Source organism: Podarcis pityusensis (assembly GCF_964106645.2).
Source record: "Podarcis pityusensis genome assembly, chromosome: 13".
Classification (NCBI taxonomy): Eukaryota; Metazoa; Chordata; class Lepidosauria; order Squamata; family Lacertidae; genus Podarcis; species Podarcis pityusensis.
Window position 1 is genome coordinate 27,083,996 of NC_138038.1, and position 22,188 is coordinate 27,106,183.

The following is a 22,188-nucleotide window of genomic DNA, read 5'->3' on the forward strand; positions in this document are numbered from 1 at the left end:
AACCAGAATGTCCAATGGGGCTTCCGTGGCTTCCGATTGGCTGCAGAAGTTTCCTGCAGCCAATCAGAAGCCGTGCTTGGGTTTCTGAACATTTTGGAAGTCAAACGGACTTCTGGCATGGATTCCGTTCGACTTCCAAGGTACACCTGTACAGTGGTACCTCTGGATGCGAACGGGATCCATTCTGGAGCCCTGTCCACATCTTGAAGCGAACACAACCCGCGTCTGCGTGTGCGCGGGTCGTGATTCGCCACTTCCGCACACGCGCATGACATTATTTTGAGTGTCTGCACGTGCGCGAGCAGCGAAACCCGGAAGTAACACGTTCCGTTACGTTTCACAGAGTGTAACCTGAAAACGCTCAACCTGAAGCATATTTAACCCGAGGTATGACTGTATTGTAAATAAGCAGGTATGGTTAGGTGCAGAGTGTCAACAAAAAGTTGGCTAGTGGTATGTATGTGTTACAATATGCTTAAATGGTTAAATAAAAAAATGAAATATGCGTTTTTTAAAAAATTGAACTATATTTTAAGACTGCTATCAGGGAAGGTGGAGACATTGCTTAATTTCTATTTTTAAAAGGTGTGTCAGGATTCTAGTTTGTTTGGGAGCTCTGCCTTCTGTTTGGAAGAAAGTATTGCTCCTTAATTCCAAAGGACAACTTTAGGGATATCTTTCTTTATTTTATTAAAATATTTTGTATCTGCTCCTTTTGAAAAGGGGCATGGCCACAAGTGGCAGGGGGGGCTTTTGAGAGCAATACTAATAGCACCTGGTTAAAGGGGTTGAGTCTATGAGTACCTGGAATATGTTTTAAAAACTTATTCCATTGGTTGTAATCACTGCACACCTCTTAACCTTGAATAGGCTGAAGTACATCAGTGGTTGTCTGTTATACAGCAGATCTTATTGTCCCTCATAAGATGCGGATGCACAGAGATTCTATGCACTAACTAGCTAGTAAAAGATTATAATTGATGTTACTAATCCTTCAGTTCTCTTTGACATTGGAAATCATATTTTTATGGCCAGGAATAGATAGATAAACTGTTTGCACTCAGAGGTTTAAATGATGGATCTTAATGTTCTCCACCCCACCCGTTTCTTCAGTGCACTCAGAAGATGCCCTGTTCCTATTGGCAACCTGTTACTATCGCTCAGGAAAAGCATACAAGGCATACAGGCTTCTTAAAGGACACAGTTGTACCACCCCACAGTGTAAATATTTGCTTGCCAAGTGCTGTGTTGACCTCAGCAAGTAAGTTGTCTTATTGGTTTGTTGGTGCTGCTGGAAGTTGTAGTTAATGTTTTTAAGAGAGTCCGATGCCATTTATTGTCCCATCAGATCTTGGGATAATAGCATAATGAAATTCATTTTCACTTTCAGATGTGGCCAGTGTGCTAGAAATCACTAAACATGCTGAAGGTCTTGTAAAGGAAATGGTGAAAAAATATAGAAATTTCTTCCTAGATCAAGAATGAAATTTTATACAAGTGTCCAGCTAGGACTTTTAAAATGCTAAATTAGATGAGCTGTAAGTGTTAAGCATCTGGGGGCACTTAACAGTCCTATGAAACTGATAAATGTTTGATGCCTGTCATCAGCAAATTTCTCTCACTGAGCTGTTGTGATATCATGGATTTTCTAAAGATGAATATGTTAGCCACACAGTTTTGACAAACCATAGATTTAATGAAGAAAGTGTTTGGTTACTGAAGTATGGGGAGCCAAATGGCAGGAGAGCCAGGTGGTATGGAATTTAAAGAACAGAGAATCTAGAGACAGGGTGTTTTGAGCGAAGGGAGCAGGATAGGAAGAGAGCAGGGGACAGGAGGAGGCATGGGAAATATCAATGAAGTTGAAGAAAGGAGAGGCCAGTAGGAAAACAGCATGCAAGAGCCAGAGACAAAGATTTTATGCTTACCTCTACCATTACATTGCCCATAGCAGTGCAAAAGAAGTTGGCCTGGTTTGGATGCCCAGCTAAACCATCATGGTTTAGCATAATGGGAGAGAGCAGCCACAGGCCTTGCACTTGCGTGCTCCCCCCCCTTTTTTTTCTGATGTGGTCACATGGTTTCAGATGGTTTCACATCCAGTTTTTTTGTTTTTTGTTTATTTCTTCATTGAATTTATATATTGCCCTATACCCGGAATTTTGAATTAACTGCAGGATGTTCTGTCATCCAAACCAGACAAAATCAAGTTAATATTAACGATGTTTTTGTTTCGTTTTTCAAAAAAATAAGGCAGATTTATCCATAACCAATTGGTGCTGGCAGATATGCCGTAAGTGATCCATTCATATTGCTGATTTTGTCCCTGAAAGCAGGGATGCTTGCTTCCACACAGACATCCTGATTACCCTATGCATTATTAGCAGCAGTGCCACTGATAGGGTGCACATTTTTGTGGGTCCAACATGTAGAGATGCACTGCCTAGAATGGCTTCTGTTTCTAGATCATGTTAGAGCTAGATAAGCAAGATAGATTGTTGGAGGTGGAGTGGAATGTTTAAATAATCTGAAGCGTTTATACTCACAAAAACCATGTGAGGGAGTTGTGTATCTAAGAGCACCCACCTTGTCTGTGGCAGAGCTGTGAACTGGTTTGGGCTACACCATCAATGCTTCTGTAATTTTTATTACCTTATTATCTTTAAACAGACTTGCAGAAGGAGAACAGATCTTGTCTGGTGGTGTGTTCAACAAACAGAAAAGCCACGATGACATTGTGACAGAGTTTGGTGACTCTGCCTGCTTCATGCTTTCGCTCCTGGGGCATGTATACTGGTATGACTTTTCTTTTTTTTTTTTTTAGGGACAAGCTATCTCCCCTGGATTCCTCCTTTTCCCAAAACGTTTTTGCACTGCTGCTTGTAGGTGCGCAGTTCTTAGCTCTCAGTTTGGAGACATACAAATTTCCCTAGCAAAAAGCAGCATAAAAATTACTTCTGAATCAACACCTTCATTTGTGATGTAAAGCTACAGGCTGATATAATTATTCTTGAGCAGATCTACTTATGCGGGAAAGGACCAGTCTGTTAGATGGGCCTGTGGCCTGATTTTATAAGGCAGCTCTATATTTAGTTTAGAATTTTTTTTGTCTTATTGCAGAACTTTGCTACTCCTTAGAATACACATCCTAAGAACTATCATGTCCTATGGGATGAACACATTCCCAGCTTTTAAAGACTGTCAGTACTTCAAAATACAGGAGCAGTCTTGCACAAAGACCTTAGGAAGAGTTGCAAGTTTTACTCTGCTGCATTGTTGTCCTGCATTTCAATATGTTTTGGGCTCACAAATAGCTAGTCAAGATTTATTATTGCTTTTGAACATTCCCTTCCCCCAACTTTGAGAAGGGACAAAATCTCATCCTTGACATCCCTCTGAGCTTCAGGCATTTGAAGCAGTAAGAAGGCTTGCTTTTTGGCGGCTGCACTGAGAGCCAACCAGGAGGTCAGAGCGTGCTACTGTCCTCTTGCAGAGCCTAGGGAAAGGTGTAGTCTGTGATCTTGCAATCTGGTTTGGAGGTATTTGGAAAGCTTCTAAATGCCCCCAGAGTCCAGTGCAAGTTCAGAGAGTAGCTACCATGTACTCATCACTGGATAGAATATTTCTGGACCCTTGCTGGTCCCTGGGGCTAAAGTACAAGGATTGATAAAGATGTCTTCCCTTGGGCTTCCTGCTCATTTTGAGGTAAGAAATTATCTTCCAGAATGGATGTGAAGCAGTTTAAGCAGTACCATTCTTCAACAACAACAACAAACGGGTTTTCCTGTTGTTTTTACTGAAGCCATGTAGAAATGTACAGTTTACATATGGTGTATGGGAGATGCTCAAGTTGGAAAAATACAAATGCCCCCATTTCCATGCCACCTAACAAAATAATGGTAGCTGATTGCAGGAGATATTTCTGTGGTTATTTATGCAAGCTGTAGAAATAGCTCGTTGTTCTCATTTTCCTGCAGAATCTCTCCTCATTGTTTCCCCCTCCCTCTTTCTCTCTTAACAGCAAGACAGATCGGCTTGCCAAAGGATCTGAATGTTACCAAAAGAGCCTTAGTTTAAATCCTTTCCTCTGGTCCCCTTTTGAATCACTATGTGAAATAGGTAGGTTTTGCTTAACTCCCTCCCTGGGAATAGATGGGTTCTTTACCATCCTTTGGAATTCATGATTTGAGTTGGAGGGAGGGTATAAGGAGACATCTCACTGATTTCATCCAGGTCTACTGAACAATTGAATTCTCTTACGGCAGCAGCGTATGATGTGGAAAACACTTTTACAAAAACCTTTTCCTTGGCGATTACCGTTGAACCTGGGATTGAGCAAGAATGGGACTGGATACTTCTGGTTGCTTTTCCTCCTCTCTCCTCAGAAATGGCTTCATTGTTTTTGTTAATGTATTCCACACAAGCATGGAGTATGTATATTTCAAATCCCAGTGTCTAATCCATGCCTTTCAGGGTTCTTTCTGGTTTATTTCCAGCGGTGAAGCCAGTTGTGCAATCTGAATATTTTTTTTAACTTGGTGTTTCATTGTATCCCATCTCAAGGGACTGGCAGATAGATAAGTAAATAGAACCAGATCCTCACAAACACTAAAATGAAATATATCATATGAAGTGAAACCGGACAGCTGCTGTGCCTGCCAACCAGACTGTGGAATCTGTTTTGGTAGCACACAGTTGGTTTCCTGTTCTGGAAAAGTGACAAAGTATCTGGTTTCTCTGGAGCCTGAGAATTCATGCTATCTCATCTTCCTTTTCCCATAAACTTGACTTTCCCCATGTTGCCACTTTATCAGCATATGACTCTTTAAAACAAAACAGAAATGTTGTGTTCCAGGTTTTCAGCTGATCTTTTAAGAGTTCTTCAACCCCCCTGAGCTGTTTCCCATTGCCTGGAGCCAATCTCACCATGAAGTGACTTGAAGCGGTAGTTTTGTTGTGACAGGTGCAAAAGGGGCAGGGCCACAAGCAGGGCATAACAGCCTCATTGGCAGTACCAGGGCTAAGCTGGTACCGTGCAGCTGTTTGGCCCCTCCGTTGGTTTTTTGTACTAGGGGAATGCATGCCTATGTTTCAGACAGAAAGATGAGAGTTTTGTGGCATTTGCAGGCTGGAGGCAACCCACGGAATGCATTTGGTTCCTTCTTACTTGATGCCCTCTCAATCTTTGCTTCTGCCAGGAAGAGTTGTCTCACAGTTGTCTTGAGCTTGCATCATAGCTGTTCTTTGATTGAGTGTGCTATCACAGCATGCCTCCTGCAAGTTTCTGACTCAAACATTCAGGTTTATGCCTACTTAGGATAGGTTTGCCATATTTCAAAAAGTAAAAACCAGGACACCCCAAAAGTTGTTCAGCTTTTTTAGGGGACCCCCCCTTTAAAATTATTTTTTTTAAAAAATTAAAAAACCCCGCGATTCTTCAGCATTTCCCCCCAGACGTCAATTCCGCCTTCGAAATCCCAGTAATGTCCGGGAAGATCTGGACGTATGCCAGCCCTAATTTAGGAATATCTTGCTATGGATTGCCAGTCATTTGTGTTCATGGTGTGTAAGATGTGGGCCATAAGTCACCCTTGCCAATACTGATAGGGTTGTGGAAGAGGGCAGTTGCTGCAGCCTGCTCTTGAGTTCCTGTGATGCATGGTAATCTTGGTCTTCTTAAAACAGTTGTAGTGTGCTGCTGTTGTGTAAAGGAGTATGGGGAAAACCTGGAAGACGTTAACATGAAATGTAATGTTGTGGAGTGTCTGGGCTGGATGCAAACTGGCCCTCTGGAAACTCCATGGGTTGAAGTCCTGTACATCATTTCCATCTGTGCCATTTACAAACAAAAGCAGATATATGCATATCTTCTTCTGCCTCTGCTTCAAATGCAAAGAAAGACTTAAAGCAGTGCTGCTGCTACCACTAGCATAACATGTAGGGAAAGCTAGACATCTTCTCGTCTGGACAGATTAGTGTTAAAAATGCAAGATGAAAACTTTCAAAGTCATATCAGCCCTGTTTAGGTTGGTTATTTCATTTTTATGGAATATGTATAATTTATATAAAAGGGCCCAAGATGAAAGGTGCACATTGGTGTTAGACTGTACATTTAACAAAACTAAGTAGATCATGATGCTTCCAAACTGCACAACTCCTGCTAGGATATTGCTTGGAGGATAGACTTGTCAATGCTTATTAGTCATAGTAGCAAAATGAAACTTCTGCATTTTGGAGAAAATCCATTTCATTGCACATAATACTGGGAACCAACAACAGGTGATTGCCATTCCTACCTTGTCCACTTGTGATCTTCCTGGAGGCATTAGTTAATGAGACCTGCTTGGGAAGGATAGGAAAAATATTATCTGTGAATGGAATGGTAACTTGGAGGCAAACACTGGAAATTTTGTATGGTCTTACACTTTGTAAAAAGTCATGAAGATCCATGCCTTCAAATGCCTTTGTGGTGCTGGGAAGTAGTGTATCGGTAATTTTTACCACACAGTCTACCAATGTAAATTCTAATCTGATGGCTTGCAAAATAAGGCCTATTCAATTCTGCTGGATCCTGACTTTTACTCAGATATGGTAGAAAAGCAAAATGTGTGTGTATGTGCACTCCATCTGTCTGTGTTGGAGAGTAAACTGGAGGGAGAGAAGCAACTGAGGGCAGGGTTGCCCAAAGCACTTTCTAAAAATTCAAAATCTTTCACAGGCCCAAAATATATTTCCAACCCATGGTTTAGTGCCCTAGACTAGATCTCTACCTGCAGGCATCTGGCTGATCACTGTTGGAGAAAGATTAACGCAGGACTAGATGGATCTTGGCACTTCATGTATTGTTAGTGATGCATAGTAAAATAGCTTCCCCCTGGTGGAAATAGTAACATCAGCAGTTAGGTCTCTACCAGCTTTCCTGTAACACAAAGTCTTCAGTAATAATGTGAAAAGTATTTAAGGATGTGTTTGTGAAGATGTATGCCATGCTCTAATTGTTATACTTGATGGGTATCTTTTTTAAAAACGCATTTTAAACAATTGGATATTAACAGCACCATGTAGCAATAAGTTCAGACAGCAGTTCCATACTGTGCTGTTGGGGGGGGGGGACACATAACATTTTAATCTCTTCATTTGTGTCACATTGAAAAGAAGCCTTTTCCCTTACCCCAAATCCCTTTCTCTTCATTCACAAAGGTGAAAAGCCAGACCCTGACCAAACATTCAAGTTAACATCTATACAGAACTTCAGCAGCTGCTTGCCTAACACCTGCACAACTGTGGTGTCTAATCACAGCATAACCCACAGGCAGCCAGAGACAGTTCTTACGGAAACGCCGCAAGACACGCTTGTAAGTTTTTATCAGCCATATTTTACCATCATTGCTTACACTGAGAGTGATCATTGGGGGGGGGGGGGGAGTGTGCTGCTTTTTCTTATTTTATTTTTTTTCTATTTCAGGAATTAAACAGACTCAACCTGGAGTCCTCCAACTCTAAATATTCCTCCAACACAGATTCCTCCATCTCTTATATTGATTCGGCTGTAATTTCACCAGATGCTGTACCTCTTGGATCGGGAACTGCCTTCTTAACTAAACAGGCTCAAAACAAACCAAAAACTGGCCGGAGTCTTCTGGGTGGACCAGCTGCTCTGAGTCCATTAACACCAAGGTAAAGAAAGAATCTGAAGTATCCTCAAGGCTGCCTACTGAAGATGACTATAAGAAAAACAGCAGAGTCCTGTGACACTGTAAAGATTAGCAAAATTACTGTGGCATAAGCTTTCATGGATTAGAGCTCACTATTTTAGATGCATAGTCACACACATCGGTGCAGGAAAACCCAAATATTTTGTAGTAGGGGCTATGATATATTAGAGGTCCAGAGGATCTGTGACATCTGTATATAAAGTTTAAATGTGTACAAGAACCATAACCATTCACAGCAGCAGTAATTGGTGACTACATATTCTTCCCAGATTTGCTAGGTGGTAGATAAATCCATAGGCCTGATTAAGACCTAAATTAATAGAGTAGAATTTTCTGACAAACTCTGGTTCAGCTATTTCTCTGAGAACTCCCTTTGCACTCTTTTGGTGGCTTTCAAGTCAGTAGGATAATGTTTGGAGAGACTTGAAATGTTATTCCACTGATTTATAAATGCTGCCATTTTTAAGTGATATGTGTGTCACTTTTTATTCTCTTGGACAGAGACAGAAAAGTTTGTCCTGCCACTGCCTGCATAAATCAAAACATCCATTTCTATATTCTCCCCTGCTTTCATGTGTTTATGCCTCTGCTGAAGTGTACAAATGCTTAAGATGCAATATCAGAACAGTCCTGTGCATGTTTATTCAGAAACAGGCCTCACAGTGTTCAGGGGAGTTTGCTTTAAGTTTAGGATTGCAGTCTGAGTCTGTTAATTTGGAAGGATTCACATTTTTTTTTAGTAGTTACTGCTGTAATAGAAAAATATAGCTACATTTCAGGAATTGATATAAGAAGTGGGGCTTGTGAGCATTTAGAAGCACTATTTGACAAAATAAGTTACAGTGTATGAAGTGTTGGTATGGGAGACCCAAGCACATAGGGCTTTCCTGCTTGACCATGAATTGCATGAAGGTATGCTTAGGAGAGTTGTCCTCTTGACCTAACATGCCACATGTGATTGTTTTGGTGCTAAATTTGTTAGTTTCCTCTATTTAAAACCACACATCCACATTGTTTTGAACATGGTTGATGCCACCAAGCTGTATACGAATACTGCAATATTATATGAAAGTATTGGGATATATGTGAAAAATGTGTGTTTGTCCTCAAAGAATTAGAGCTTCTTTTTACATACCTTATTATTGTTGATCACTAGAACTTCTTGCTTTTACGTCTTCAAGCTTGTGTATGTAACAATGAGGAAACTGTCTAGAAACTTATTTTCACTGGGGCTTATAAATTCCATTGCCCTGCAATTTGTCCTTAGTTTATAAAGTAAGATTCTCTCTTTCCTCCTTGCCCGCTCACTTCTCTCTTTGAGGAATCATGCATATTTTCAAACACTCTTGTATGTTTTTTCAGCTTTGGAATCTTGCCATTAGAAACCCCTAGCCCGGGAGATGGATCCTATTTACAAAACTGCACAAATTCTTCTTCAGTAATTGATGTGCCACCTCCAGGAGCCCCTTCCAAGAAGGTACCTTGCATTCAAGGGTGTGCATGTGAGATTGAAGGCAAGGAAATATAAAAATCTGGATAATTGTTCTAAAAAGTCACAAGAAGAAAACTTTAGTTTTGTCAAAGCAACTTGATGGGTGTTCAGTTTCTGTGTATTTGCTCTCCAGTCAGGGGCACCAGCTCCTGGGGGCCGAGCCCTTTTGGGCCTCCCCAATATTTTGGGGGTGAGGGCCTACCTCCCCACTTTCCAAAGAGCGCAGGGCCAAAGCATGGAGTAGCCCCAGTGGCTAGCTTCTTCTTCTCTTCCTCCTCCTGCCGTGGAGGGGAAGGAGGGTTGAAGCATCCTCCCACCAATAGCAGTGCTGGCCATTGAAGCCATGCAGCTGCTGCTTTGGCTCCACCCTTGGCTTCTCCCGGCATTCTAATGTCATGCACATGACGTCGGGATGCGTGGCATCACGCATGTGACATTGCCCCCCCCCCCCCGTCGCCCTTGCAAGCTGGCGCCCCGCCTCCAATTATTTTGCAGGCAAACTCTCTACCACAGAGAGAAGTGGTAGACACTGTCTGATTGCCTTATCTCTGATACAATAACTTCTGCAGTCAATATCTTTGAATGCTAACCAAATATTTCTTTTATTTTCTAAGGTTGTCTTTAAAACTAGAACTTTTGCAATGTTCTTATAAAAGTTACCACCATTGTCTCCTATTGTTAATGTCTGTTAAACGTATTATTTGCCAAAGTCTGGTCATTGTCCAGTGCTTCTACTACATAAAATGGGAGCTTCTCCATAGACTGGTGTGGAAGTTAATGGACAGTTGAATCAGGCATTACTATTTTCATTGACTATTTCTCAGCCCCAAGGTTGGCCACAAGTATTGATATGGTTAGCAAATTTCAGTCTTCCTAAAAAGGTGGATTAATTCAAAATAACTTTGCTTTGTCTTGTTTCCTGGTTTAGAGATAATGTATGTGATAAATTTAAGTTTCCCCACCCAAAAAAAATCTCACTGGAATGAATAGTGCACAGGATTGTGCACAGTTGCCCTGATTTAGTGAATATAGTGTGGAAATAGGTTTTCTTGGGTTGCACTGGGTCTGCCTATGGTGTGAGGAAAAGGGAAAGACTTTGCCTGGCAATGTGATAGGATAGCCACCGGTGTTTAGAAATACATGCCATTTTCTGTTTATCATGCAGTTCTCTGGATCACATAATGACTGGATATTATTATTATTATTATTATTGATATTTTAGCAGATAACTCCTCTTAGCTTTATGAGTTGTAAGTAGCAATACCAGTGGTTTTTAATAACACTGTCATAGGTCTGATGTGCTGTTTTTTCCACATATAGACTGTTACCAGAATAAGCCAAGCTGGAACAAAGTCAGTCTTCTCACAAAGTGGAAATAGTCGGGAAGTAACGCCAATCCTTGTTGCACAAACACAGAGTTCAGGCCCACAGACAAGGTATGAAATGTCTTCCTACGTCTGGATCATGATTTTATTTATTTATTTATAAACATTTTATATGTTTCGTAGAATAAAATTATATATGTAGCTTTCATAAAAAATAATAAAAGTATCACATTCAATAACATTTCCTAAAAACTAGTTTAAAGCAAACTTATACATAAATAAAAATAAAAATCAAGCTGAGTCCAGGAAAACTGATCTCTTCTTCACAGTGTACCTGAGGGAAGGCATTTCAGAAGGTGAGTCCTATAATTGAGAAGGCCCACTTCTGCGTTGTCACCAAGTGACAATTCACTGGTCATGAAACTACCTGCAGGGTCTCCACAGAAGATCCTAAAGCTCAGCTTGATCTGGGGGAGGCAGCCTGCCAGGTATCCTGGACCTAAGTTGTATACTTGAGGATGGCATGGAGGTGACAAAGTAGACCCTCTTCACTGCCAATTATATACCAATTATAGGCACAATTATTCACTCTATGTATGTTGACTTGCTCACACAATAAGGCTTGCACCCCAGCTACAGTGCCAGGGAGAGCACTCAGGTATCAATGGTCCACAATGCCTAACCAGTCCATAGTGAGACTAGGGCCTTGGCAGACTTGCTGGTATTGTCTTCTTGTTTCTAGGTAATTTTTTCTCTCCATCGTTTTCTTTTGCTGTTGTCATACTGCCCACATTTCTACTTAGACATTAGAATGGAGTGGGTGCATACCATACGTGCCCTAATTTCCACAAGGAGTTGTTGACGGTCGCGCTAAGAAGTTTTGTTTATTCTCTCTTCAGTACAACCCCTCAGGTATTGAGCCCAACCATTGCTGCTCCACCTAATGTGCTGCCTCGAAGAAGTTCACGCCTATTCTCTAGTGATAGTTCTACAACAAAGGTAAATGGGACTCCAGCTGCTGTGATGCCCTTCGTGATTAGATATCTCATATGTGGATGGAGAGCAGTTGGAGAAGCCGTATATTGCAATAGTATTACGAGGAATTAACAAGGGCCAACATGAAAAGCAGAAATGATTAAGAGGGCTACAAATCTAATTAGAATACAAACAAATTTATTTCGGCGTAGAATCCGCTTCAAGTAGACTGTAGACCATGAAACCATGTGCCATAATAAATATGGCAGACTTTAAGGTGCTACAAGATTCCCTGGTTTTGCTGCAAAACAGATTATCATGGTAAACTATGAAAACAATACCATTACAGAGAACGCTTCCCTTCTTCAGTTATAAAGATCATAGAGGTCTGGCCTTTTCTGCTGCTCCATCTGTTCCTCCATCCCTGGTCATAGCTGGCTAACCTCTTGTTTTGGATTTTTAGCCTTATTCCCTGATGGGGAAGATCGCTTCTAGAAAGCATGTATTCAAGCCATACTTGCAAATGTTCTGCAAACAGTTCTACTTTCTGCCAGTATTCCTAAACTCATGGGTTTTTCTACCATTATCCAGAGCCATGCATTTCTTTTCATTGTTGAGCAGCTCATATTGGGTGAGAACTGCTTGGTATGCAGAACTGAACTCAAATACTCCTTTTTGTGCAGCTTTCCCCAGTGGAGATGAGAACAAAGGACACGATAATAGAAGCTGGATGCAAAGCTGTTGTGGCCATCACAGATCCCATTGGTCACCTGGTTAATACTGCTATATAAATGTGTCGTCATTTTTGGTATCTTGTATTCAGTAATAGATATATCTACTGCACAAAATCACAGACTAGTCCAAAGACATCATACTTAAAACGTGACTTAAGTTTCTTCCAAACCCCTGTGTGCTGATGCTTAGTTTGATGGCTGCTCCCTCATTCTTGCACACTGTGTTCTGGATAGCAGGCAGGTCACTCGAGAGCTCTTCTATATGATAGGAGGTTGGATTGGATTGCCTTTTCTCCCTTCCAGTTTAGTGATCCAAATTCCAGAAAAAACAGTACATCTAGATTTCTGTCCCTGAATATTATGCTTTGCTGTTGGTTTTGGTTGCAGGGTAACGAGTTCTTAAATATATTTGTTCTTTTCTCGTAGGAAAATAGTAAAAAGTTAAAAATGAAGTTTCCGCCCAAAATTGCAAACCGAAAGACAAAGTGTAAAACCAATAAGGGAGGGATCACACAGCCAAACATAAATGACAGTTTGGAAATCACCAAACTTGATTCGTCCATCATTTCAGAAGGAAAGATTGCCTCCGTAACACCACAAATCCAGGCATTCACGTTACAGAAAGCAGCAGCAGGTGTGTGGACTGTTCCTAAGAATTCATTTGTAGTAGTTAAGCCATCCCAAAGGCTGGGGGTGGAGAATAAGACAAAAGCAGGGGGGGGGGGAAGCAGTTAGAATCATGGCAAAATAGTGCATTTAAAACGATTTCCCTTTCTGATACAGTTAGAATGATGTCCAGATTTTTGGCAGACATATAGAATAATCCAGTTAGCAGTTTCTTGTAATGTGTAACTTTGGCTCAGAGTCAGGATTTGAATCTAGGTCCTAGTCAGCACCTTGTTCATTAGACCACATACTGGCATTTTATTTATTTTCTATTTCTCATTTTGGCTTCTTGAGAATATGTTGCATTTTTGAAACTATAGGGCTTTTAGGCTTGTACTTTCTTAATCTCCTTTGTTCTCCTGTGTATTTATTGCATTTTTCTCCTAGAAGGTTTGATGAGCCTTCTCCGTGACATGGGGAAAGGTTATTTAGCCTTGTGTTCTTACAACTGTAAAGAAGCAATTCATATACTGAGTCATTTGCCTTCTCACCACTACAACACGGGCTGGGTACTGTGCCATATTGGAAGAGCTTACTTTGAGCTTGCGGAATATATGCAGGTGAGCGTGATGTGGAATGCTTCTATTCTGTGCTGCATGCCTGCCAATGTACTGTATTTTCAAGATCACTTAACATAGATTTGGATTACTCTCTCATCTTTGAACTATGCAACATCAGTTCCTAGTTTGAGGAGGCCTCTGCATAGTTAGTGCCTTTCGTGGGACCCTCTCCTACATACCATTCCCCAAGCGGGCTTAACAGCAACAGGGCTTCTCTGGTGCTGGGCAGCCTATATGCTTATGCTCTATCTATTAGAGTAGATTTAAACTTGTGGTCATGTATTGACATATGAGAAGGCAGCATCTTCTGTGCATGTATGGAAGGGTTGTCACCCAGAAGATGGATCAAAATTGTTATTTTTTGCTCTGGAGGGCAGGACTAATGGATGGAACGATTTCAGCTAAGTATTAGGGGAAACTACATGTAGGTAAGATCTGCAACAGTATGTCTTCGGAGGTGGAGGTCGAGGCAGAATGGATAACTGTCAGGGACGCTGCCATGGTTACATCCTGCAATGTGCAGAAGGACCTCCAAGGTCTCTATGATTCTAAGAAATAAAACCCTGATGAGAAGCCATATGGGTGACTTGTGCACACACAATTATCATCCAAATGTGATCATGCAGAAAGTCTTAATTCATGTTGTTGAAATGCCACTTGTTAATTTCTCTCGTAGGCTGAGAGGATATTCTCTGAAGTCAGAAGGATTGAAAACTACCGAGTGGAAGGGATGGAAATCTACTCAACAACACTGTGGCATTTGCAGAAAGATGTGGCTCTTTCGGTGCTTTCAAAAGACTTAACTGATATGGATAAAAATTCACCAGAGGTATCATCATGGGCATTTTGTTGTGGCATTTTTTAAAACACACTTCAGTCTCTGATTCACTTCTTGATTGTGGAAAAAGCAAATTAGAGGTTGGCATTATTTTTAAAAAATCAAGTATCCACAAAGGTGTTGCCATGTAAACAGGCACTTGAGCACCTGTTAAATCCAGACTTGTTGCACTCTGTCTTTTCCATTACTGCATCACCTCCTCAAAAAACGGGAGAAAAATACTATCGTATGTCTTCTGCCATTTTGCTTTTCTTTCTTCCAGGCATGGTGTGCGGCAGGAAATTGCTTCAGTTTGCAACGGGAACATGACATTGCCATCAAGTTCTTTCAGAGAGCTATACAAGTTGATCCAAATTATGCCTACGCCTACACTCTCTTAGGGCATGAATTTGTGTTGACAGAGGAACTTGAGAAAGCATTAGCCTGCTTTAGGAATGCAATTAGAATGAACCCTCGGCACTATAATGCCTGGTAAGAAATATTTCTAATTAGTTAAAAACCAGGAGTGGGAGAAGGAGAGAATGAAGAAGCAAAAAATTTATGAGTTACAATATCCCCAAGGATAAAAATTTTAGGTGTCTACTTGCAGTCTCTTTGGGATCCCTCTTTTTGTCTCCAACTTTACCTACTCCTGACTTGCATCCAGTTGACATTCATCTGTCCTGACATAGTTGCCTCTGAAAATGGCTGTGGCATCATTTGGGTTCCATACCACTGCCAGCAGCACGTGAAAAGTTCATTATGCCATTCTCCCCCAGTTATACATTCTCAAATGTGTAAAGCTCAAAACTTTAAGTAAAAAGCCTTAAACAATAAAACCGTCAATAATAATAATAATAATAATAATAATAATAATAATAAATTGGCATGAAACCACCATATATATTTAAAACTGAGCATCCTCAAGCAATCTTTATCTCTACCAAGCTTTGGAAGCTCAAAAGGGTTCGGCTTTGACAAACATTTCCCATGTGAGATGTTGGAGAGAACAGGGAACACCTCTGTATCAGCACTGCACCTCCCTTGGGGCTCCCAAGCAGTTGCTTGAAGCATAATCTTATGCATTGTGCAATACACCTTAGATGCCACTGCACTATAAAATATATAACCATATCTCCCCACTTATGTGAGAGTTGCTGCTCTGCTACATTTTATTTGACAAAATGACTTACTAAATATTATATTCTTGGTAATAGGATGGCACTCTTACCATGTCAAAGCAGTTCTGAGCAGCTGCCATGGTTTATAGGCTTATAAAGGGTAGGGAGAGAAAAACTTAACTTGGATTGTAACAGGGAGAGTGTATTTGAACTAGACGGTGCTGAAACAATCATATAAAGGCTTTGCTTCAAAATAGGGAAGTAGAATATTAACATATTGTGTAGATGCTGTTAGAATTATGAAATCTTTTTCATTTTACCTGTGTTGCTCAAAGTCAGCCACTCAATTAATGTTGTGCACTTACACTCTCAGCCTATAGAAAGTGTCCTTCCTAATAATATACAAGCTTGGTGCCTAATACAGTCTTGTTTTAAAATTGCTAGGTATGGGTTGGGAATGATTTACTACAAACAGGAGAAATTCAGCCTTGCAGAAATGCATTTCCAGAAAGCACTTCATATCAACCCTCAGAGCTCTGTCTTGTTGTGCCACATTGGAGTTGTAAGTAAATCATGCTTCGTTCTGCCCCTGGCCTGAACATAGACATTGGCAAATCCAAACAATGAGCAAGCACTGTCCTTTTAAAACAAATAAATAAATCATTTCTTTTTCAGGTTCAGCATGCCCTGAAGAAATCTGAAAAGGCTTTGGATACTTTGAACAAAGCTATTAATATTGATCCCAAGAACCCCCTCTGCAAATTCCATAGAGCCTCAGTATTATTTGCAAATGAGAAGTATAAGGTGAGCCATTTGCAATGAGGTTGAACTGCACTTTTGAGTTTCTTGAACAGCAACCGTTTGTGTTTCCTTTGAAAGCTTGGACACACTCTACAGCCATTGCATAACACCTGTAGGGCAATCCTAAACATGTTAATTTAGGAGTAAGTTCCTTTGAATTTGTTGGGTTTTTTCTTTAATAAATTCTGTGGGCTCTGGGGTCTGTTCTTATCTAATTGCTGCCTCATACAAGTTGTGTTCCACAGTAGATCTCGCTTTATCTAATGGTTCCTTCCCCAATCATATCGCTTATAGCAAGTGTTTATGGTATAATATGATTCCTAGTTTGGGAGAAAGGGAGAATGGATATATTGAATTAGTCTGGATCATTTAATCCTTCTAAGCAAAATATGCTGACCATCTACAAGCTGGCACTAAATTATTTGACGCTCACACAGTCATGTGCCTCAAAACTCTCCCAGCTGTTCATATAACTCACCTTCCTTTTTGTTGTAATTATACCAGCTCTCTTGCCCTGGTTGCTATTTATTTCTTGAACCTTGTTATAACTTCTGTCATCCTGCTTTGGGGAGGAGAGATCTGTCTTTCCCCCCTCTGTTCAGTATCTATTAATTTCCTGCATTCCCTGGTCCCTTGTGGGTGTGTTTCAGGTGGCTAGGTGCACATGAAACCAAAAGCCTTGGTGTTTTCTAGCAAATAATAATATTACAAATTCTAAGCCCATAGAAAATACATGTGTCAAACAATTAACTAGGATTGCTGGAAGAAAGATTTATTTGTATTGTACCAAAGGTTGTTGTTGTTTAATTGTTTAGTCGTGTCTGACTCTTTGTGACCAAAAGTATCAACTCTAATATTGTTATATGGTTCATATTTCTCAGAAAAAACTGCTCAATGGTTTGGGGTCTTTTTTGGTCATTTCAGTATGCTTTACAAGAACTTGAAGAACTGAAGCAAATTGTTCCCAAAGAGTCTCTTGTTTACTTCTTAATAGGAAAGGTAAGAACCAGCCTGAGAATAACCTTCTGAATTACAGCTGTAAGATGGGTTCCTTTGCATTTTCTGATTCAAAGAAAAGCAAGGCGATTGTTGATGATTATGGGAAGGGCTTTGCTATACAGGTTTGTGCTCAGAGATTATGCTGCACCAGGCTTCAACAATAGGGGTGCCATAAGGCAAATATAATGAGTGACTAGCCTTCCTGCCAACTTTGAAGCTGCAGAGTGGGGCAAAGGCCATCCTGGCAATTGCGTGCCAATCTCCACCCTCTCTTCACCTTCACTCTTCACAAGGGAAGTTGTAATTCTGACAGCTGTGCTGCCAAGGAACCTGGGGCATCTTGGCCAAGTGGGACCAAACTGACACCCCCCCAAAACACTGTGAAGCAGTGGAACAATGTGGAATCCTTGATTGCCACTGTACAAAGAGAGAGGCTTGTGAAGAGGTTTGCTAGGCAGGGGCTAGTGACTATAATTTTTGGCTTAGCTAGAAAGGCAAGCCCCAAAATGTGGATCTCTGCACACAGAGATAGGCAAATATTCGGGTACCCTAGTCCCAAGCTGTGAAAAGATTTAAAAATAAGTGCCAGCACTTTGAATTGGGCCAATAAATGGACAGGAAACTAAGCTGTTTCCAACCTGATCCCAGTTAGCTGTTATTGCAGCTGGAAGGTAGGCCATCTAGGAGAAGGAAAACTGATCCTAAACATCTGCTGCCTTGTGAGATGTCTTCAGGAAAATAAAATGCTAAGGAGTAAGCCCTACTCAAATCCAAAGTGGAGTCCCTCAAATAGTTGGATGGTTGTTTCTGTCCAGAAAGGGTTGGAGTTAGCATGCAGCTTGAGTTCTGTTGTGGAAGGCACTCCATGGCCATCTTGAGTCTTGGGAGACAAAGCTGCATCTGCAATATCTCAGAACTGCAAACTTGTTCAACCCCATAAAGAACAGGTTGAACATTGTTGCCTAGATTGACAAATCACCCTCCAATAGCAACTCTTGACATTTATGTAGAGCTCTAGATATTCCCATTTGGTAGAGGCAAGCATGTATTGCTGCAAACATTTAATTTATTGACTTACATTGGCGTTGATGATTGTTGTTTCGCTAGGTTTATAAAAAGTTGGGGCAGACCCATCTCGCACTGATGAACTTTTCTTGGGCAATGGACTTGGATCCCAAAGGAGCCAACAACCAGATCAAAGAGGCCATTGACAAGCGGTACCTTCCAGATGATGAAGAGCCTGTAACACAAGAGGAGCAGATCAGTGAATGTTGCCCATATGAGTCAGGCAGGTCTTCTTGATTCCCCCCCCCCCCTTTGAGGCAAATGGAGAGGCTTCTCGTTTGGATAACTTGAAAGCGTTGTAATTGCAGCGGTCTTAGCACTTAGCATGGCTGTTACTTCATGCAACATGGAGTCTAAAATGCCATTTTCCAACTTTTTATTCAGGTTTTTTTTAAAAAGCAATTTGTGGCTCTTATGATTGGAAATTGATACTTAAAAAATAAATAAATGAGCATAAATAAGCCTAAACCAAATGAGGAGGCTTGAGTCTCAAGGGGAGCAGACATGCTGACATTCCTGGTACATAACTGCCATTTTGCTTACTTCCATACAGTACCCTTGCTATTCCTGCCATCCTCCTCTCGGCCACTGTTATTTAAAACAAATACACTAGTATTGATGTATTTGTGCAAATTATAGCTTTTACATAAGGCCACAGATGAATATGAGCTGTGTTGGGTCAGCTCCAGAATATGCTTGCAGTCTCAGAGTTTTTTGTTTTTTGTTTTGTTTTGTTGGTTTTTTTACTGTGGTGTAATGTATGGAGTTTTGGACTAGGACCAGAGAGACCCAGGTTCAAATTCTCCCTCGGCCATGAAGTTTACTTGGAGTCAATTACTATTGTTCAGTCTAAGTCACAGGGGTGTAATAAAGGGCAAGCAGTGTACATTGTGTCTTGAGCTACTTTAAGGAAAAGTGGGCTGTAAATGTAAAAATGAATGAATGAATGGCCTCAACTGGATAATGTATATGAAATACTTTAACAACTAAATACTAAATGCTTGGCTTAAATGCTAAATTGTTTCTGCTATTAGCATCACAAACTGACTGAAAGTTTTATAGGTAGTGCAGGCCATGTCCACATAGAGACTGAGAGTGTGGAAACTGAATTGTGGACATCTCAGGCAGGAGCAGTTTGCTTATGGAGAGGTACTGTATGGTGCTCTTGAGCCTTGCAAGGGGAGGGCAGGTTGGCAAGTAAAAATATGTGGTGTACATAATAATGTAATATATCCCATAAATTGGATTGGAACATACTATTTAAGGTCTGCTATAGAATGGTCGGTTCATACAGGATTTTGCCCCTACTTTGTGAAATGTGCAAGAATTCTACAAATGGCTTAATTTGTTTGTGTATTTTGTTTTTCTTCCAAAAGTTGGCACAGATGAGTCCCAGGCAAGCAGCATGACTGACGCGGATGACACACAGCTCCATGCAGTAGAAAGTGATGAATTTTAACCTCAGAAGGTGGATTCTGAGCTTGGATGTGTGTCTGACTGATACTGTTGGATTCTTCCCTTCTCCTCCTGCCACAGAAACAGCATCATTCTCATGCTCCACCGACACCCCAGGCACATCATTCATCAGATTTTAATTGACACAGAATTAATGGAAATGCATTTTTGGGTCATTATTTGACTCTTTGGCTCTTTCATCTTTATAAACATGATTCTTTGAGGAGGAAAGACTTTTTTTTAAAACCTCCTTTTTGTTGAGAAACCTATCATGGAAAAAAGATTTGCTATATGGGAGCTGAGAGATGTGGGAAAGTAACTGATGAAGCAGTTTCTTGTTCCTTCCCCAGAAATGTGTCTTAGTTTTGGCTCTTTCCTCTTCAGTAAGCAGAGACCATTTCCACGTTCTTCAGAGACAAGTGTGGAAGTACAGGACTGGAATGTGTTAAAAGACATTTCTGAATACTATTAGAGTGTAACTTAAATGCCAGAGAATGTAAATGACCTTAAAAACAACAGTGTCTCCTGTGAACAAACACATTACAGAATATATAAAGCCCAGCATCCCTGCTTTTAGATTTGTCAATCTGCCAGGATAGAGACTTCCATAAAATACTTTAGTATTCCACCCAGGAGTTAACGTTACCAAACTAACTTCTAAAACATCATTTGCCGGTATTTGTAGGCAACACAAGTCCATAACAGGATGTTGGTTGCTTGTCGGGTGCTCCTTGCAATTGCGCCTGGCAGTTGGGAATATAAAAATGCTATCGCAGTTGTAAACTCCTAGAGAAAATAAGTGTGTAGATTTGCAGTGTTGAAAGAATGCAATGAAATATATCCACAACAACAGAATGCCAAGAAGACAATGGAAGCCTTAATCCAATCAAAACCTTACACTGGTGGTGCACCCCCACCTGTTTGCGGCAGTATCCCCTTCAAAACTATTTTGTAAAGTGTTGTCTGAATGAACAGATGCAAAAAAAAATATTGTGCAATTATCTGTCTCCTTTTTGTTTTTTGTTTGGGTTTTTTTTTTTTTTAATCCTGTAAGTTTGAGTACTTCCGATGTCTTGTAGGAATTTAGACCCCAGGAGGCTATTTCTGTGAGGAAGGATGCTAGGCTGTGTTAAAGAAGCCAAAATTTCCCTCCTTTGTAGCACTCCTGCAACAAAGGTTGGATGGCCTTTGTGCAGTGACCATCAAGAAAGTGTATGATAACCTTACAGTTTTAAAGAGCAAATTATGCACAATAAAATGGTTTAAATTTCACAGAAATGTATTGTGATCAGTTTCCACATCTTTTAAAGGCATCAGCATATATTTTCGAGGGCCTTTGTTGTATTTGTAATTAATGAGCTCAATTCCTGAACAGACCTGCAGGAGTCAGGCAGACGGCAATGGTCCTTATGTAGCCAAAGCAGCACCGTCCATACAAAAGAGGAAGGTGTATTAGCAGGTTTGGGGGGACCCCAAGGTTTGCAAGGTTAAAAAACAAACAGCTTCAAGAAAAAAAAAAAGGGATGACCTAATGGCAGCCCGGTAAGGACAGAACATGCTCATTAGGCACATTGTAGGAGATAGACTGAGGAGGAACAAAGTAGTAGGAACCCAAAATTCTCCACACTGCAACTTTTTGCGGCAAGCTCCGCTTGTACTTTACTGTGCTCATTTTTTAAATGTTTTAAGACTCCAATTCGATACCCTCTTACCCTGGGGTAAGTCCCATTTAACTCAATAGGATTCAGTTAGACATGCACAGAACACTGCAATTAGTTTTGTTTTAGAAGTAGGCCTGGAGACTGTAGAAAGTTACAATGGCTATGTAGAAGTTGATCTTTTCAGAAATACTTTTAAAAATGTGAGGTCATCTGTTACATTTTCCATTTAATGAGTGGTTATATTTTGAAAATAAGCTGTTAATTACCGTATTTTTCGTTCTATAGGACGCACATTTTCCCCTCCAAAAATTAAGGGGAAATGTGTGTGCGTCCTATAGAGCAAATGCAGGCTGCGCCGCTAAGCCCAAAGCCAGAACAGGAAGACGGAGCACTGCGGAGCGCTCGGTCTCGCTGCTCTAGCTTGGGGACGGCTGCGCGCACAGCCTCTCCAGGGCAGCGGGGTGCTTCATCCCCTGTGCAGGGCAGCGGGGCGCTGCGCTCCAAAGGCTTCAGGGATCTTTGAGGCTGGCAGTGGGGGAAAGCAGCGCTTCCCCCCACCGCCAGCCCCACAAGCTCTTGTGAATGTACCTTGAACGCACCTTGTTTTAGAGGGGGAGAACAAGAAAAAAATTTTTTTCCCTGTTCTCCCCCTCCTATGATCCGGTGCGTCCTATGGTCCGGTGCGTCCAATGGAGCGAAAAATACGGTAGATCATCTGCTATGACTGCTGGGATGGGAGTGCTTTCACATATCACAAAATAAGGTCAGCAGACTGGCTTACTGGCTGAAAAAATGTGGAGCA

General features: G+C 40.9%; 1 protein-coding gene across 4 annotated transcripts; it reads left to right on the forward strand.

The window, feature by feature from the left end:
• The first annotated feature begins 1,070 nt into the window (after positions 1–1,070).
• Positions 1,071–21,003, forward strand: CDC27 (cell division cycle 27). 4 transcript variants are annotated; one of them, XM_080977498.1, is made up of 18 exons: positions 1,071–1,261; positions 2,671–2,796; positions 4,022–4,119; positions 7,201–7,355; positions 7,466–7,677; positions 9,078–9,192; positions 10,528–10,643; positions 11,432–11,531; positions 12,668–12,875; positions 13,295–13,467; positions 14,144–14,296; positions 14,568–14,776; positions 15,850–15,967; positions 16,081–16,209; positions 17,131–17,205; positions 18,313–18,497; positions 19,337–19,419; positions 19,647–21,003. In XM_080977498.1, the coding sequence occupies exons 1-18, from the start codon at positions 1,086–1,088 to the stop codon at positions 19,727–19,729; spliced, it is 2,514 nt and encodes an 837-aa protein (XP_080833624.1). In that variant the 5' UTR covers positions 1,071–1,085; the 3' UTR covers positions 19,730–21,003. The 4 variants fall into 4 exon arrangements, with proteins under 4 accessions (XP_080833624.1, XP_080833625.1, XP_080833626.1 ...); XM_080977499.1 differs by having other exon boundaries at positions 13,298–13,467; XM_080977500.1 differs by lacking the exon at positions 19,337–19,419 and having other exon boundaries at positions 18,313–18,493.
• Positions 21,004–22,188: the final 1,185 nt, after the last annotated feature.